The 20,078-nt window shown below is 37.9% G+C and overlaps 1 protein-coding gene across 6 annotated transcripts in view; it reads right to left on the bottom strand.

The window, feature by feature from the left end:
* PTPRM (protein tyrosine phosphatase, receptor type, M) overlaps nt 1-20,078 on the bottom strand; it is a 360,339-nt gene that overhangs the window by 205,911 nt on the left and 134,350 nt on the right. For all 6 annotated transcript variants that reach the window (XM_014938720.1, XM_014938716.1, XM_014938719.1 and 3 more), the window contains exons 7-10: nt 16,710-17,018; nt 14,375-14,484; nt 10,076-10,277; nt 5,606-5,708 (exon numbers count right to left, since the gene is read on the bottom strand). In XM_014938720.1, the coding sequence (XP_014794206.1) occupies nt 5,606-5,708; nt 10,076-10,277; nt 14,375-14,484; nt 16,710-17,018 (724 nt within the window). The remainder of the gene's footprint in view (nt 1-5,605; nt 5,709-10,075; nt 10,278-14,374; nt 14,485-16,709; nt 17,019-20,078) is intronic.

The raw sequence follows: 20,078 nt of genomic DNA on the forward strand, positions 1-20,078 counted from the left end.
TACACATATCTTTGGAAAAAAGGGAATATCCACAATAAGACATATATTACACAATTTCCACAGAGCCGTCACCTTAAATTAAATAAAAAAAAAAGCCTTGCAAATTACAGTAATTCTAAAAATCAAAATAGCTTAGCCAGCTGTTAGAGAAGTGCATACATGCATCATTACTGAATGCACTACTGCTCTAAACATACATAATTCCAAAATAATCTCCTTGAAATAAACACACCCGCAGCCACAAAACATGCTGGACCTGAAATTGAAGACAAAGCAAGCAGTATTTGTTGTATTAAAACTCTGACAAAATCTATTTTAATCATGTCCAGTCTTATGAATTCTAGAACAACCTGGGATGCCATTTGGCCTTCATGATTAATGTGTACTTTATCATTGTAAACAGAGCTTCCTGAACATTTCTATAAAGTCTGCTTTCTGAATCAACATTTAAACAATCAGGACTGCCCTTTCTCTCCTTTTATGTTGTGGTGGTTGTGTATGGATTCTAAATAAGGTATAAGATATCAGGATTAGCACAACTTATCAAGAAAGCTTTAAACTAGATTTGAAGGGGGACGGGGTTGGAACCGGGGCTACCAAAGTGGTGCCCAGGAACAGTGCACCAATGCTATTAGGTAAATGCGCCAGCCCTTCCGGAAAAATAGTGGGAAGACTAGCCCGGCTGAAGTGCATCTACATGAATGCATGCAGCATGGGCAACAAACAGGAGGAGCTGGAGGCCATCATGCAGGAAGAAAACTACGATTTAGTTGCCATCACAGAAACGTGGTGGGATGACTCGCATAACTGGAGTGCTGCAATTGATGGCTACCAACTTTTCAGAAGGGACAGGCAAGGAAAGAGAGGAGGTGGGGTGGCCCTTTATGTTAAGAACAGTCTTCTATGCCTAGAACTTAGCAATATGCATGATGACAGTGTCGAGTGCCTGTGGATAAGGATCAAGGGGAAGACCAGTAAGGCAGACATTGTGGTGGGAGTTTGTTATAGACCCCCAAACCAGGATATAAAGACTGATGAAGTATTCTATAGGCAGGTGACAGAAGCCTCACGATCACTCTCCCTTGTACTCATGGGGGACTTCAATTTCCCTGATATCTGCTGGCAATATAACACAGCAGAGAGGCAACAGTCCTGGAGATTCTTGGAATGCGTGGAAGACAACTTCCTAACGCAGCTGGTGAGGGAACCGACCAGGGAAAGTGCCCTACTGGACCTGCTGATAGTTAACTCGGAAGGTCTTGTGGGGGATGTAAACGTTGGAGGCCGTCTTGGACAAAGTGATCATGAAATGATAAAATTTTCAATTCTCACTGAAGCAAGGCGGGGGGCCAGCAGGACTGCCACCCTGGACTTCCGAAGGGCAGACTTTGGCCTCTTCAGGAGCATGATTGGGGGTGTCCCTTGGGAGATGGTCCTCGAGGGCAAGGGTGCCCAGGAAAGCTGGTCATTCTTCAAGGAGGCACTCTTAAAGGCGCAAGATAAAGCTATTCCCAAGTCCCTAAAATCAAGCAGGAAGGGAAGAAGACCAGCCTGGCTAAATAGAGAGCTTCGGCTGGAACTCAGGAACAAAAAGAAGGCTTATAATCTTTGGAAAAAGGGCCTGGCAGATAAGGAGAAATACCATGAAGCGGTGAGGATATGCAGGGGGAAAATTAGAAGGGCCAAGGCTCAAGTGGAGCTCATCTTGGCCACCAATATTAACAATAACAAAAAGGGGTTTTTTCAGTATGTTAACAGCAAGAGAAAGGTTAGGGATAATGTGGGCCCACTGATGGATGAGGTGGGCACCCTAGTAGTGGAAGACACAGAGAAAGCAGAGCTGCTGAATGCCTTCTTTTCCTCAGTTTTCACTGTTAGGACTGCCCCTCATGAATCTGTGACCTTGGAGGCAAGGGGGACGGTATGGAGAGAGGAAATTTTTCCTCAAGTAGATGAGGACCAGGTTCGGGCCCACTTGGCCAAACTGGACATTCATAAGTCCATGGGCCCTGATGGGTTGCACCCACGAGTGCTGAGGGAGCTGGCAGACGTTATCGCTGGACCACTCTCGATCATCTTTGAGAAGTCGTGGAGAACAGGAGAGGTGCCTGAGGACTGGAGGAAGGCCAACATCACTCCAGTCTTCAAAAAGGGCAAGAAGGAGGACCCTGGGAACTACAGACCAGTTAGTCTCACCTCTGTCCCTGGGAAGGTGATGGAGAGACTCATACTAGATGTCATCTCCAAACAAGTTGAAGAGTGGGGGGTTATTGGAAGTGGGCAACACGGGTTTACCAAGGGTAAATCATGTATGACCAATCTGATAGCCTTCTATGATGCCATAACCGGTTGGTTGGATGAGGGGAGGGCAGCAGATGTCATCTACCTTGACTTCAGCAAGGCTTTTGACACTGTCTCCCATAACATCCTCATTGGGAAACTGAGGCAGTATGGGCTGGATGAGGGGACAGTGAGGTGGATTGAGAACTGGCTGTGTGACAGGACCCAAAGGGTAATTATTAATGGAGCAGGTTCAAGTTGGAAGCCTGTAACCAGTGGAGTCCCCCAGGGGTCAATACTTGGACCCGTGCTGTTTAATATATTCATCAGTGACCTGGACGAGGGGACAGAGTGTATCCTCAGCAAGTTTGCTGATGATACCAAACTGGGAGGAGTGGCTGACACCCCGGAGGGCTGTGCTGCCATCCAGCGAGACTTGGACAGGCTGGAGGGCTGGGCAAAGAAGAACCTCATGAGGTTCAACAGGGAAAAGTGTAGGGTCCTGCACCTGGGGAAGAAAAATGTCAGGTACCAGTACAGGTTAGGGGTGGACCCGCTAGAGGCAACTACTGAAGAGAAAGATCTAGGGGTCCTGGTGGACAGTAAAATGACAATGAGTAAACAGTGTGCTCTTGCGGCCAGGAAGGCCAATGGTATCTTGGGTTGTATAGGGAAGAGTGTAGCCAGCAGGTCAAGGGAAGTCATTCTCCCCCTCTACTCTGCACTGGTGAGGCCACAACTGGAGTACTGTGTCCAGTTCTGGGCTCCCCAGTTCAAGAGGGACAGGGAACTACTAGAAAGAGTCCAGCGTAGGGCTACAAAGATGATTCAAGGATTGGAGCATCTCCCTTATGAGGAGAGACTGAGAGAGCTGGGACTCTTTAGTCTGGAGAAGAGAAGGCTGAGGGGAGACCTTATCAACGCCTACAAGTATCTCAAGGGAGGGTTGAAGGAGGAGGGAGCCAGACTCTTTTCAGTGGTTCCCAGTGAGAGGACGAGGGGCAACGGGCACAAGTTGGAACATAAGAGGTTCCACTCAAATATGAGGAGAAACTTCTTCACGGTGAGGGTGACGGAGCCCTGGAACAGGCTGCCCAGGGAGGTTGTGGAGTCCCCTTCTTTGGAGATTTTCAAAACCCGCCTGGATGCAGTCCTGAGTAACATGCTCTAGCTCTAGGCAATCCTGCTTCAGCAGGGGAGTTGGACTAGATGATCTCTATGGTCCCTTCCAACTCTAGAAATTCAGTGAAATTCAGTGAAATTCAGTGAAATTTTTCATATTTAAGCAGAGAAAAAGAATTTAATCACAGAAAAAAAGCTGAAATTCTGAATGACCACAGGTATTACTTTTGTTGACTTGAACAGTAGAATTTCTGCTCTCCTTATCCATCTCAGGAATTAAATAATTTTATGTGACATGGCTGATGTGTTGATCAATAAAACAACAACAATCATTTACACTGCAAGTTTAGTGCAGTTTCAAAAATCTGCATTAACCAAGCTGGTAGTTGTAGCAGAATCAATAGACAAGGCATCTTGCTTAGTGGTGTGAATAAATGAAGTATGACTAAACTTTTAGCACCCAATGAATACAGATGATAAAATCCATGTGCAGAATGTGTTCTGCAAGCTATGCAATGACAGTGTGCTTGAGAGTGTAATGCACAATAATGTTAAAAGTATTGAGAAATCCTTACTTTAATTTTCACTCTGCTTCACTCAATATTTGCATTGTGAGTTTGCAGTCAGCATTCACTTTATTTTGAGACCTGTTGCAAAGGATCTTGGTAAATTCGCTCCTGTGTGTTTATGTCAGTTCTATAGCTTCACGTTATTTTAAATCTCTCCTCCTGTTTTCCTAACCACTCATCCCCTTATTTGGCACACTTTAATCTCCTAACTACCTCCTTTCTATTGTCAGTGAAGTTTCTGATGCCTCACTACTGCTATAGGAGTCAATCATCTTTAGTTCATGATGCAGATAAAAGGAATGAAACTGTTTTTTTATTAATGGTCTAATATGTTTGTGTTTAAACAACAATGACTCCAACTGATACTATTTTAATCCAGATGCTTGAATTCAGAAGGACTACACTATAGCTTTGTGAGATAAATTAAAACAAACATCAAATCATTCTGTTTCTAATCTAATCTGCTAAATCAAACAGTTTAATTGAATCTGCTTTGATTTCTTTCTGCTTTTTTCTCAGTTGGTTCAGACTTCCCCAAAGTGTTAAATTTTGTTTTTAAAAAGGTGCCCTAATGACCAACAGGATGACATTTCCTAAATGCAGACCTACATACATATAATACATATTGCAACAATGAATATGTTGCACAGTAAAAAACCCCAATGATATGAAGCACTGAATATTCTGAAGAAACCTAAAGAACTCTTATTTTCATTCACACATGCATGAGTATACCAGAGTATACCAGATCTGTATTTCCCAAACAAACAGAAATTAACAAAAACCTGACCATCACAATGAAAATAATCGATAGTCATTCACTACAGGTGGACACTCTTCTTACAGTAACAAATGAATTAACCTTTTTTGATGATACATTATTAGCCAAAAGGAAAAACATCCTAAACCTCTGAAAAATCTGTATTTCTGCCATCTGTATTTTTAATTATTCAGAGCATTGAGCTCATTACTGGTTCTCATTCAAAATATCTAACCATTCCTCTGTTTTCTTCACTGAAACGCAGGTATCTTTTACACTAATCAATGAAGGACTTACACAGTATCATGTATCTGGAGGTGAAATAAACCTCTCCAAATTGGACATTCATTAACGGGTACTATATAACACTAAAGAATCTGAGCTACTGGTTTTCCTGGTTGATTTTTTTTTTCTATTTCTGCTATCATGGTCAATTAAATGTAAATACTTTATGAATGTTACAGTACATATTGTTTAAATTGGCTAACTTACTAAGAGTTTATTATCTTAAATCTGTGAAGTAAACAAGAAGAGTGAATATTAAAGACAGTAGCTCAGCATAAAAATGTGATATGCCCTTGAACTTATAACACTGCAGTAAGCAATTACCTTAAAGAAGCCACCCACACAACAGAACTATGGCTTTGTTCCTTATCTTCAAAGAACAAGCCACTTGCATCTGGATCAAATCCTTTAAACAATACACGAACACTCAACATCAAAGCACTTTCATTTTCTTCAGTTATTTAATTTAATTAGAGCTAATACAGACATGAATTTAGACACTGATTGCTGTGTAGAAAATCCCTAGAAAACATGTTCAAGAAATTAATCAATTTGGTTTTAATTCTATAAAGAATTTCCCCCCCAGTACCTGACAGGAGCGCCTCTGCTCTGTGCAGGTTTCAGCAAGACTGTCACAGTGCTGTCAGTTTGATTCAAAGGTGTTTCAAGTTCATATGGTGGCATAGAGGGTGCTAGAATAAGAAAAGAGGCAAAAATAATCATTATTCCTGTATTTCTTCTTTCAAGAGCTGTATCTTTATTTGAATAGGTAATTTTAAAGGCTTCTTCAAATAAAAAGACCATATTATAGTCTAAGATGCTTTCTGTTACAACACAAGTATGAAACAACTGTTAAATAACTTCAGCAAGAAAAAAAGAAACAAACCAAAACAAAGAAATCCCAGCTCACTGCCAATTTCAAGACAGGAAACAGATACTAGTAGGAGTAAGTTTGCAGAAAGTATTGAGAATCCATGACTTGGAAATTAAAAGTTATCTCAAGAAAAGCATCTGCAAATGTGCAAGCTGAAGTGACTACAGTTTTTGAAAGTGAGCCCAGCTTTTTCAGTATGTCAGTGGTATCAGGATGTGCTCTTAGAAATTGTCATTTCTGGTATTGTAACTAGTGCTGTAACTGTCCTGCGTCTATTGTCCACCACAGATAGAATTTACTGTAATGGAGCAGGATTATCACCATGAGAGCTTATTTTAGGCTTGAAGCCACACTCAATAGCACTTTTGCAAACTGTGTCTTCATTAAGGAATTACAGTTGTGATTAAAACAAACTGCCACAGTGACTGTCTTTTACTGTCGCTACTTTTTTTAGTGCTATCATCTAGCCCCATTTTTATCATTATATTGGATGGAAGGCTGCTCAGTAAAGTGGTTGTTTAGCAGTCTGTTGTATCCTTATTCTCCAGTAGTTAATGATGATACACAATTAACAGATTTAAAGGTTATAGAAGCCAAAAGTGGTCATTGCAATGATCTTTTCTGACCACAGAAATAATGCAAGGCAGTGAACTCCCCTAAACTAATTCCTTCCTGAAAAAGAAAATACATTTGGTGGGGGAGAAGATTTTTCCTTGAGCAGGTTCTTCTAATGGCTAACTACACTTCATGTTGGACATGGATACCTATTTGGCATCTCAATTTGTTTAGCTTCATCTTCCAGCCACTAGATACTTTGCGTACTATTCTGACCAAATTACTCAGACTATATAATGCTCCACATACAGATAGTATAAATCTCTAGGCTCCTCTAGCAAACTAAATAGCTCCAACAACATTAGTCTTTCCTTTAAGTGTATTTTCCGATCCTTTTCACCTTCTCAGTACCAGCTGCATCTACTTGAAAGGTATATGAACATCTCTCTCCTTTATTCATATTGCCCTACATATTGAAGTAAAGACTGCATTAACACTTTCGTCCATAACTCTTCAGTCTCCTATTAAAACATTAACATCATCTTCGCCACTTTTCACTGATATTCACCAGTTTTGAAACGCTTCACAAATTAAAAAAAATACTCTTCAGAAATCTCCTTGTAAGCTGAGAGGATTTTATTCTGTTTACAATTCTGGATAAAAGGCACAAACATTTAGACTAATCATTTTAAGTAATTTGGGTACCCACTTTGAGAAGCCTAAGGCATAATGTTCTACAGTACTTTAAAGATTCATACAGAATTTTCACATATTTCAGTTTTGAATATCCAGATCTTGGTTTGTTCACATGATGCCCCATTCTTAAATTGACCATCCGGAAAATAAGGGAAGCACAGAGTAACTGCATTTTCAAAAAGCTGTATTAACTCTGAATGGTTTAGAAAACTGTCATTTCTTGCCCTTGGTCTCCTGCCCATATCTTAACAAGTCTTGTAATCTTCCTACCTTATGACTCCTAGGTCCCTACTTGCACTCTTTACTAATCTTAGTCTCCCTCCATAAAAATTGCCTTCCTGTCCAGCATATGAGTTGTGGTTCTCCCAATCCCACCTCTTAGTCCTGGCTTCTTTTCTTCTTCTCCACAGATCCTTGGACATTATTTATTCTTACACCTTTTTCCTGTCTAGATTAGGACTCTTTCTCCTCCACACTGCCCACATGTTAAGAAGCAGCATAACATTACACAGAGAAAACAGAAGATACTCTTCCTGTTCACAGTTTTTGCAACTGCACACCCTGGTCTTCAGCAGCAGAAAGCTGAGATAGACCAAAAGGTGAGGCCCTTACAGACTCTATCTGTGTTGGGCCACATTGAGTTGATGAACATGAAGGCAAGGCTCTAAAAGCTTGGAGAACTGAAACCTATTTAGCGAGGCTGTCGTCTGTGGTGACATACGCTGCTCAATTCTGTCAAGCTTCCACCATTTGTGTGCAAACTGCAACATTTACAAATTGCCCAAATCTGGACAGATTTTCAGAGTGATGGCTCAGAGTAATGTCTCTCTTACTAAATATTTAAATCCCTGTTTGAAAGCACTGTTCAGTAATGTTCAGTCACCAGAATTTTTCATGATGTCAGCCATATTCCTGAAATGGATTAAATTCTTCTTAGTATGAAAGGCAGCATATAAAATTTCAGCCCGCATAGCTGACTGTTCACTGCTATATGCAACAGAAAACAGTCTTTGAATATACATATATATATATATCTCATCAATTTTGATAGCAGGCCCTGTTACGAGCTCTGCTTTTGGTAATATGTATCTAAATGTAAATCACTTCATCCATCAATGCCAATCACACAAGTGTAGAATAAAACATGGCAACTATTTACAGTACAGAATAGTACTACTCAAACACTTAAGACAGGAAATTAAGAGTATTTTATTCAAATGAAAATGCAGTCTAGAGACAGACAAATTAAAATGCAATGACTCAATTCAGAAACTGGTCTGCATGCACTGTTGCCACCTCATCTGTTTTAAAAGATAGTGAAACCTTTTATCCATAAATGTTTGGCATTTTCATTTCACATCTCTCCACAATGGAAAGCAGTGGCCACATCAAGAGCCTTAAAGCCTTACAGTGAGACAGTGAGGTCACAAGCCAATAGCACTTGCAAAGAGGGCACCATATTCAAAAGCTAAAATTTCAGTTGTGATTTTTCAATGATACTAAGAAATGTATTCTTCTGCTTCATGGTAACTTGGAGGTTAGTCTCATTCCCAAGCCTGCAGTATCTGTTCAATGAGTTTTACTTGGTGCCATATTGACTTCAGAAAAAAACAATTTAAGATCCAGCCCTATTGCCAAATGCCCAGATTCTCCTACACTCTCAGTAGTCTTTTTCCTTCCTCATTCTAACAAGGGCTGATTCTGTCATCCTAACTCATATCAAGTCTTGCTACGTCAGAAGTTGATTTCTGACAGAGAAAGTTTCTGCTCAAAATGGGAAAGAGGATGGAAAATGAACCTCATCGTTACTGATCAGTGTTAATTATGCTTAAACTTTCTATGAAGAATAATTTTATAACTTGAAAATTAACAATTTTTTTTTGTCTCTACCAAGACCTGTATTAGCAATAATTTCCACCTTGCATTAACTGCCTTTTCCTATAAAAATAAAAAAGAAATTGCTCTACTTCTGATTAACACTTGTTGGGATTTTTTTCATTCCAGTGGAGACAGAAAATGAGTGATGGGGAAAAGTACAAAGAATGAGAGTAAAAGAGAAAGAATATTTTGCACCCAAATGCCTTCCTTTATGCTTTCTAAAAAGCAAAGTTGACCACAAATAGATAAGGTAATTTTCTGTAAATATTGTCAAGGCGTCATAGTTCAACTGTCAGTTTAATCCCCAAGAAGACTGTAGAAAAGTGAAGAGTAAAGGGATTCCAACTGTAACTTTGCAAAATATTTTGTCATCAATTACATAAGCATTTTAGAGTACAACAGTATTGCATCCCATCAGCTAGAGAAATGAGTGTTCCCCTGCCTCTGGTAGAGCTATAAATTACTGTTCATGGATCTGCAGACGTGACAGAGTCATGCTGCTGTTATCTGAAAACCGCTAGTCCTGATGTTCTTGTCTAATACAGTTTCATATCCACTTAGTCCACAGGCCTGCTAGGAACATACGCAGGCTGGCAGTTAGTTACACTTTCTAAGTGAGTGCTAGACATATAGTATTTCTGCTCTACTTTCAATTGTTCATGGCTCATTAAAGAGATTTTCCAGCACCGTTACTGTACTAATTTAGAATCATGTCAAGGCTGACTAAGCTCTGAATGGAACCCTCATCCTCATGTCCAAAAAACCCTATGCTAAATGTTGCAATAACAGCTGGCACTGACTGCAAGCACATAATTCATGGGGTTTCTTGGGTGATAAGTTACAGTTGTGAATAGGAATTTCAAAGTACGAGCTGATATTTAAGCTCCTGGAAGTATTTCAGATATGTGAACGTATGTCACTTTGACATCTTCAGGGATGAACATGTATTTTGCTTTTTCAATTTATTGCTTGTTAAATCCTAAAGAAGAAGCAAACAATAAAAGAATTACCCATGTCATTATCATAAGCAAACAACACTATTCTTTAATCAAGTACCTGATATTTTGGTGGTGAACTGATTTGTGATCGGAGGTCCAAAGCCTTTAGCTGTGCTGGCTCTTATGGTAAAAGAGTAGGTAGTGCCAGGATACAGTCCAAAAAAGAGATAGTGCGTTTCATTTCCCAGCTTTGAGACTCGTCCACTTTGATTGGATAAATCTATTTCTGGGTCAAAGGAACTGACTGCTTTGTAGGTGATCTGCAAAAGAATAAGAAAGTTATAAACTGCCTTGAGCAGATGGACAGAGATTGCATCTTTATCCAGTAAACCCTTCTGATGTATGCACTGTCAGACATTTTATGATAAGCTATCTTACTCTCATATACTCTTCAAATCCCGAATCCCACAAAGGGACACAGAAACTCTGCTATAACTGGTGTGAGTTATTACTTTTATAGATACGGAGACTTAGAGGCAGCTAGATTACAACTCTAAAGGATGGGTTCAGGCTTTCATTAATTCTTTCAAGATGCTGGCTTTACCAGTGTCATTTTTTGAATTCATCTTACTGTTGGTTTTGATCAGCAACAATAATAAAACCAAAACAACCAGATAAAAACAGATAAGTGAATAACAGAAGATACAGCCCCCAGTTCCAGCTGACTTGACTAAAATTACACTTTGCTCTGGATAAGATTATCCGTAAATGATGATAAGGGCAGCTTAAGGCAAATTTTTCAGAAAGTGGGTAAAGCTTGTATTTCAGTCTAAAGCTTAGCTATTGTAATTGCTAATTTGGAAGTTTTCAGGTTATTATATTGTACCTAGGTCAGATTCTCATTTGGAGGAAAGGAGAGATAAAATGTTAAGTAATATATGCAGACTGTGTATTGTATGCTCAGTCCCTTCTTTGATTCAAACAGTATTTTTAGTTTTCATTAGAAATGTTAATATAAGTTCACAGTAAAACTTGATCCAGATTTCTTCTATTAATTACTAATTTCCATGCACTGTAATGAGAATTTAAAAATAAGAAATCCATTAAAAAATTAAAAAGTAAAAATGATTCATCCCTCCTTTTTACTTTTAAAGTTTCATTTGTATGCGAATAATTCCAACACTTATTACATAAAGTAATAAATTACATTCTTTTGCTATATTTATTCCTTATCATTATAATTAAGAAGGCACATAAAACAATACCTAGAAACATCTAAGTGTTTGCATTATACATTACCTTAAACACTTGCAGTTTCCTAAAACCTCTGACTTAGTGAAAATTGATTTTTATACAACCCATCTAATATAACATCAATAAAGTGCTGAAAATTAGTAATAAAAACTTTGATACCATCTAGATAAACCCTGACATTATTGCAGTAGATATACGCAGATCCTCTACAACTCCTCATCTATAAATTGAACTGAAAGGGCCTTAAAAACTGCTCGACTAACTTTCCTAATTATAACAGAAGACAGAAGAAGATTACACTAGCAAATATCTGAACTTTTATCAGTAAAGAAATTAAAGTTACAGAAAACAGCTCTCAGCTGAAGACGCTGCTCTGGAAAGAGAATCCTTCCTCCTAGGTCTGACTCATGCTTACATACTTGCAGTTCTGCCTCACTCAAGCTGCTTAACTTCAACTCTAGACTGAAGTACCTGGCACTCTCCTACTTGTTTTTCCTCTAGCACTACAATTCTTTCACCCCTGATTGTGTAGAGCCCAGTGGTGGGTAACAACTGAATGGAAGGAGCCTTCGCCCCTTGCTGTGGCTCTACGCCCGAGTCACTGCCTTGCAGGCAGATTGTCATGAACTGGGGAATCCCTCAGGCTGAAATGTCCCCCCATCCAAGCCTCCCCCTTACTAGGTTAGAGCTCATCTGCTAGGCCCTTCTCTGAAAGGTGAATGCCATGAGCACCAGTTTTCATGAACCTACCAAATATGGCATACATTTGTATAAGAGCAGCTTTAGTGGTTATGCTTTTTAGATCATAATTGTTGATGCACACACAGACAAGGCTCAGAAGACTCTTTGTCTCAGCTTTGGCTTGCACCAAGGCAGAGGCAGGCACTTGACACCACACTTCTCAAGCCGTGGTGATTTGGAGCTGTGCTGGATGCATTACCTTGTCAGCACAACCATCAGCCAGAAAGGTGCCTACTGAAACATTATGGACAGTCTAAATCAACCTATAAAACGCAGGTACCTAAATTCCATCTAATGCGTCCGGATCTTATCCTGTGAGCTAATTTAGTTTGCTAAAATGTACCTGAAGTATACTTTTATGTTCACTTGAAGTACACACTTAAAGCAGGTAAAATGTCCCTGGGATTTACTATGTATATTTATTGGCCTCCAGGTAGTTTACCAGTTAAATTTATAAAAACCCTGTGATACATTTTAGGCTTATAAGCAAATATCAGGGCAGAAAAAGTATTGACAAACACACTTTCAGCAACTAGGTATCTATTCACATTCAGCCACCTGACTGGAGTGAGTTGGCATCTTAAAAAAAGGGATGGTTTGATTGCATCAGTCTGTTGGTATCTTAAAAAATAATTAAATCAAGCTTCTGATTTCACTGTTTGCTGTGCTCCCTCCATCTCTGCTTTGAGGTGTATTACATAAACAGTATAAAGAGACACCGGTATTTTATTTTCTTCTCAATATTCTCTTCACTGTTGGAATGCTAGGTACTTCTGATGTTCAGAGACTTGCACAGTCCTGAATACCTTAGAAAGTCCGGCCAAGCTATTTTTTTTCATCTCTGAATACACCTGCACAACTCCCGTTCAGACAATGGAGTTGTGCACGTATATACATTTAAGAATGAACTGCATGTATAGAGTTGCTATGGTTTCAGCGGGGACAGAGTTGACTTTCTTACTAGCAGATGATATAGTGCTATGTTTTGGATTTGGGATGAAAATAGTGTTGGTAAAACATTAATGTTTGTGGTTGTTACTTAGCAGTCAAGGCCTTTACTGCTCCTCACGCTGCCCTGCCAGCGAGTAGGCTGGGAATGCACAAAAACCTGGGAGGAGACATGGCCAGGACAACTGACCCCAGCTGATCAAATGGATATTCCATACCATGTGATGTCATGCTCAGTATATAAATATGGAGGAAGAAGAAAGAATGGGGGTATTGTCTTCCCAAGTAACCATTATGTGTAATGGAGCTCTGTTTTCCTGGAGATGGCTGAACACCTGCCTGCCCATTGGAAGTAGTGAATGAATTCCTTGCTTTGTTTTGCATGTATACATGGCTTTTTCTTTCCTATTAAACTGTCTTTATCTCAACCCACGAGTTTTTCTTCACGTTTACTCTTCCGATTGTCTCCCTCATCCCAACTGGGGGGTGTGAGCAAGCAGCTGTGTGGTCCTTGTCGCTGGCTGGGGTTAAACCCCGACAACAGTGTCTATACTGCTCAGCAATGCAATTAGACGTGCATGCATGTTCCTAAGTATAAAGATGATTCACCAATGTGTGTTCCTACATGCATAAAGCATAACATCAATAAAAATATTAACATATTAACTAAACCATTCTGATCCCTGAAGGTAGGCAACTGTTGAACTAGTTGGAAAGTAGCTAGCTTTATAAAAAATCAATTCATGCTTTTTCATAACATTTTATCCTCTTACAATAAAATAGTTTTCAAAACAGTATCAGTAGGTTACCATTCAATTTAACTTTTCTTTTACACTGTATCTCATTTAGGTGTTTTTTTTAAACAAAGCATTTCAATACCAATTTTGTAGTAAGGTCAGGTAAGAAGCTTAACAGTGATTACTGTCTGACAGCTTAATCTGTGCAGTCTTTTGTCAATTTTTCTAAAAGGTATTCAGGCAGAGGTTCCACATGACGAAAAGCAGTGATTTTTAGACATCTAACAACATACAATTTTGTTGAATTTGCATTTTAAAAATGTTAGATTTTTTTTTAATTATGCCTGCTTGTTTCTATTACAATAGGCTTCCTGTAATGAGTCTTATCTAAATGTGATGTTGACTGTCACCACTGTGTTATGTCTCCTGTTTTTTCAAAAATTCGCTAAGAGCTGTCTCTCAATCTTTTAAATATTTGATCCACATTACTAGATAGAATGCTATATCACATGGTTCTAAAAATAGCAGTTTTCTTAAAGCTGATAACCCAGGAACATTTTGGGTCCTGCACAATTCACTCCTACTTTATATATTTTATTACTTTGTAAGTGCTACTATCTTAAAAAAAAAGATTCACTTTACATAAACTGGAAAAAAAAATAATTTTCCTACTAATTATGCACTTCTGAAAATCAAAACTATACATAAAAATTAAAACATGGCAAAATGCTAGGTACCTCATACAAAGTAATCACACCATATGTTTGCGCTGGTTCTCTCCACTGAAGAAAAATCTTCTCTTCAAAGGTGCTCCCTTGAATGGATTCAAGTGGCACAGCACTCGGGACTAACGGATAAAAAAAGGAAAAAATGATGTTTTGAGAAAAATTTCAGAAGGAGACACTCTGCTTAATATTTGCACTGTTGAGGCATAAAAGCCATCCCACTATTACTTCCCCAAGACTGAAGCAAAGACCAGGGTAGCTCAGGAGGAGAATGACTAATTTAACAAGATGGTGCCATCAAGGAAACATATGTGTCACCCTCAGTGTAAAATGGAATTAGTGAGCATCACACTTTTCCCATAAAACACTATTGATGAAAATAAAGGACAAATCAGGTTTTTGTAAGGAATTAGGCAATATCTCAACTATAAATTCTTGTAAATAATACCTACTTGTAACACCTTCTTATCAATAATGTTACTGTCTCGTAAAACACATTAAAAATTCATATATGAAAATGGACAAGCATTGAAATAACAAGGTATACTTTCAACATACTGAACTAGAATAGTTAGCTTGCAAAGACAGTCACATCTGAAGGCCATGAACTGAGCAGTTATGCCATGAGGGAGGTCAAACACTGGCAGAAGTTACCTGGAGAGTCTGTAGGACATCCACCTTTGGAGATACTCAGAACTCAACCGTACAAAACCTTGAGCAATCTGCTCTCACTCTATCTGTTCTGAGCAAAACATTAGACTAAATGAGCTCTGGAGGTCCCCTGCAACCTACATTATTGTGTGATTTGAAAAAATTATGATGATTATTCGGGTCAGTATACCCTGTTGTGTGATATCCAGATGCATGTACCTTACTGGAAGTGCACGGTATATTACAAAGTTATAATTTTTGACCAAGGTATTCTCTCAACCACTGATGCTGTTTTTTAATATAGGTCTTGGAATAATATAAAGTTCCAGAGGGCCAGGAGTAAGAAACTATTACATAAAATTTTAGAGAAAATACATAAACAGACCAGATAACAGACTTTAGCTTTGTCATCCTATAATTGAAATGAATCAAAATTAGAGGATGAGAGCAAAATTAATTCTAATTAAACAATTTTTTGTTAGCTATGCTTTGTCAATCTGTTGCATTAGCGACTACACATTCCTAAATTGTTTAATTTATTCCCTCATATAGTTTTATTAGAAATTAGTACTACACAAATCCAATACAGCATATATTCAATGATTTAATAGGTTTAAATGACAGACTTTAAGTATTTATTGTAAGTGGAACTCATCACTGCTGAAGTTCTTTCTAGATATCTTTCCAGCATGTTTGCAGTAAATCTATCATTGATCTGGAAGAAAACGTAAAGCTATTCCTGCTCAGCTTGCATATGATAAAAATGGGAGAAGGATAGATCTGCTATATGAGGCAATACTAGTCATTTGGTAAGGTTTCTTGTGAACAGTACGCATTTTAAAATGGCTAAAGGCAAGGTCAAAAAAACTAAAGTACACTTGCAAAGGGCACTAAGGGGCTACACCTCAGAACAGAGTCTTCTGAAAGGGTGAAACTGATTCCTGGTGCATGACAAATTCAACGAGGAAGTCCCATTTTGGTACGGTAGCTAAGAGAGCTCCAGTAAACTCTCTGCATGTATAATCACAATAATATCATCAAAGACTTAGGAGGATAGTATAACCTCTTCATGCAACATTATTAGAGCATTACAGAGACGCAGTAGCCAATTCTGCTGTCCATGCTTCAAAAAGGACACTCACAAGTTACATTATTGCTCAAAATAAAAAAAAAATGAGATCTGAAAACCCCACGTTAGCTGAAAATTACTAAAAGGAAGGGAATATCTATATATATATATCATTGTCTGTACATGTAATATATTGTCTGAATAAGCAACTAACAATGTCCAGTGGTTGGAAAGCCAAAGCTAGAGAAATTGAAACCACAAATCAAGCACAAATATTTAATGTTGAGCATACCACTCAATAGAAAAGCTTACATGAGGATACTGTGGATTGTCATGTAAAATTTCTTCAAACTGATACTGGAACTTTTAAGAGGCAGAACACAGTTCAAGCACGAGTTATGAGTTTAAGGAAGAAATGACTACATGATGTGTGATGTTATGGGTTATGTAAAAGATCATTGTAACACTTTTAACAGACCCATTACTGCCTTAAAATTGGTGAAGTTAGTGGAAAATCTGTTACGGATTTTAGTGAAAGTAGAACATGCACTTACACGGAAAAGTGTATTGCCTGTCAAGTTAGTAGGCATGTACAATGTATATGTACATGTAAATATAAAAACTCACCATCTTCATCAGTTTGTACTACAAGTTCTTGGCTTTCTTTTCGTCCTTCGGGATTCATTAGTACTAATTTGATGCTGACATTTGTGTATGGTGATAGATTAGTAATTGTGTGCTGGGGATGTGAACTTTCGGTATCCCAGCTTACTTCTTCTCTCACTTGCTCCTGTCCTCCAGCCTGGTAACGGTAATGGACGGTGAGGTTGTATCGATGGCAACGCGTGACATTATATCCAAAAGGCTCCCAGCAAATAGTGATTTGTCTAGATTTGATCTCCACAACCTCTAGTTTTCGTGGCCCACGCATTGGATCTGCAAAATTACCAACATAATTCTGGTATGATCATTTATTCTTATAATAATATTAAGTAATATGAGTAATAAGAAGTTATGCAGTTCTGTAAATACGACATATAAGCAGAAACAGAAATTATTTGCTTTATCTTTCATAGTGCAAATGACAATAAAAGTACAGGTCTCTGAAAAATCAGGAAAAATCAGTGTGAACAAGAGAAAGAAGTGTCTTTGAAAATGAAGAGCAAAGTACCAGAAAGTTTTTATGCTTAAATTCAAAGTGCATGAGACAGTTTAAATAACTCTTACATTTTACCTACCTGTTGATTGCAAAAAATAAATAATTTTTTTAGAAATTATTTTTTGTTACTACTTTTAGAGCAAAAAACTTCACAAAACAAGTATCTAAAAAGAAAAGGTAATTTTAGAGAAAACTTCCAAATACATGGTGATTTTCTGCCAGGACCATTAATAAAAAAAAAAAAAGCGTCAGGTGGTTCTTCAGCTGTTTCTTATTCATTTGTTTTTAACTTAGATTGAATGCAATTACTCAATCTCCATTTGGCCAGGACATAAAGTTAATATTCCAATCCCTTTAAAATAGTCCATAGGGTTCTTTTTCCATAAACATTAGCTGTTAATAGCTTTTTTTTTTTTACCACATCTGAAATAAACAGTGCAAATACCTAATTTTTTTTGTAGTGGTTTAGCAAAAAAAAATCAAAAGAAAACGACAGGAGGCACATCAGCCGATATCCTACTGCATCTGTGCTTTCCTAGGGATCTCCCAGTGACAACCAGCCATAAACACATCTAATAAAATCATACCAAAGAACTTATGGCTTTCTATATACAACCAAAGACTGTGGTTGATTAAGTTAAATTTTCTTCAGTCCTACTGGTCCCAGCAATTCAGATAGAAAAGTGAACCTAAATATCCACCGCATTACGGCAAAACCACTGAGTTGACACATACCCTACATTTTCAAAACACTGTCATTAATAGAGCTATTAAATATATTTAGCAATAATCTGTTTTTTTTTTTTCATATAGGAGCCCTCAACAAGATTAAAGACAATGTCTGGTTTTATCCACTGCTTCACTAGTTAAATGCTTAGAAGACTTTTAATGAGCTAGAAGCCTCTTATACGTAAACAAATTAATATGCATCTACCCTCTTTTATGTTTATTAATCAACATGTCTTCACTAGGAATGTTCTAAACAATTTACACAGGATTTCATCTTTTTACTTTTTAATAAAATCCCTGCATGCTTGAAATATTTGTTCAAAGATGTTATTCATCTTAACTCCTTGAAGAAAAGGTGTTAAGAAATTGCTTGTTCTCTCTAACATCTACAAAGCAGGGTATTTTTTTCCCTTTCTAATCCTCCAGCTTTTTTTTTTTTTTTAATTAATTGCCACTACACAGCAGTGTTGATCAGCAATACAGAATACTTGCCAATTGGCAACAAAATGGCAAAGCAAAACAAATTCATTAACAGATCTAATCCTGGTTTCCCTTCTAGTGACTAGACGGACTGACAAAAGTGTCCTCACCAAGGATAAATCACAATAGACCCATTTACCTGCTACCACACTCAAATACCCCAGCTAAGAATCCTAGTGTTTGGGATACTTTCTATTGCTACAACAATTACAATTAATGACAAACAAACCTCAAAGACTGGCAAGTCCTACGAGTTTCATGTCTTTCTTAAGCATTTACTTCTGCATAATTCAGACATAAATTTCATGAAAAAGGAGTTGTCGCTTTTTTGGTTTCATACCACCTTCTAAGTACTTCTTAATTTAGGTGAGACTATGAATAACAAAGGACATTTGATGGGTATCGTGTACCTGTAATGCTATCTGAATGGGCAAAATCGGACTAGAAAATCAACAAAATTGAGGTGATCCTGACATACAACATTAAGCAGTTGAACAATATTCCTAGCCGCAAGAATATGGAACAGTCTGCTTAGTTCCATAGTAGGCACATCAGAAAATTCACAGGGGAGCTGAGAAATCATTTTATTAGAGATATAAAACTAATTCGTAGCATTTTAAAATGGAAATCGAGTGGCTGTACAAAAAAAAAAAGGATCAAAACCTATCCAAGATTTCTGCCCAGGAGGGAGATTTTCTTATGTCATGTTACCTTAATAAAAAGTACAAGTTAGCCCTCTAGTTAAATCTTGAAGTCATTGCTATGAGAATGACAGGTACATTTTCACTTCTAACAAAACAGACAAGGGAAAAAAGAGATTAGATTGTAAAAGAGGGAGACAATACAGCTTTTGTTGATATTCACAGGATAAAGCTCATCAGACAAGGAAAATACCCTGGTTGCTTTGGTTCCTGACTTGATTCTGTAATCTACAGTATCAGGTAACTATGCAGCTCATATCTGTTTTTTCCTTACGATTCACTCAGAGTTTATGCAACTGATAGGGCCCTAATGACCCCTTCGTGGGGTAAGCATGTATGTCAACTAGTCAAGGTGTCAACCAGTCAATGACAGCACTTAGTGAAAAGAAAGGGAAAGGTAGGATATAAGAAACCCTGTGACACAGGAGAATGAGACATATGAGGAAAAATAAAGCAAGATCTTGTATGACACACCAGATGGGATAACCAATGGTTTATGGAGGATGTCCACTGAGAAAGTGAGGTTGAGTATTCCAGAGAGGTTTGTCCATGAAAAAAACTCTGAAGATACAGGCCTGTACCCCAAAGGATTTGCCCACTTTGTGTCCTTAACGTCACTTCAAAATTCTCTACATAGACATGTTTAGTGGAATAGATGATTCTTTATTATTTCTTTCATCAAAAATTCCTGAAGTACCACTACTTTATTTGCTTTATTTTTTTTCCCAATAACACACTTGTTTCATTTATCAGACACAACTTCATTACTGACCTGGGGATATCAATTCTCATCTGCTCTATACAGTTGAGTTCTCAGTCATAACAGATCTATACGCTTCAAGTGCATGTCAATTTTTTGGTTAAATTCAGTTAATTCATACAGTAAGTAGGAAAGAGATAAAGGGAAACATATCTACTTTTAACCAG

This window comes from Calidris pugnax, unplaced genomic scaffold, assembly GCF_001431845.1.
Source record: "Calidris pugnax isolate Ruff unplaced genomic scaffold, ASM143184v1 scaffold13, whole genome shotgun sequence".
Taxonomy (NCBI): domain Eukaryota; kingdom Metazoa; phylum Chordata; class Aves; order Charadriiformes; family Scolopacidae; genus Calidris; species Calidris pugnax.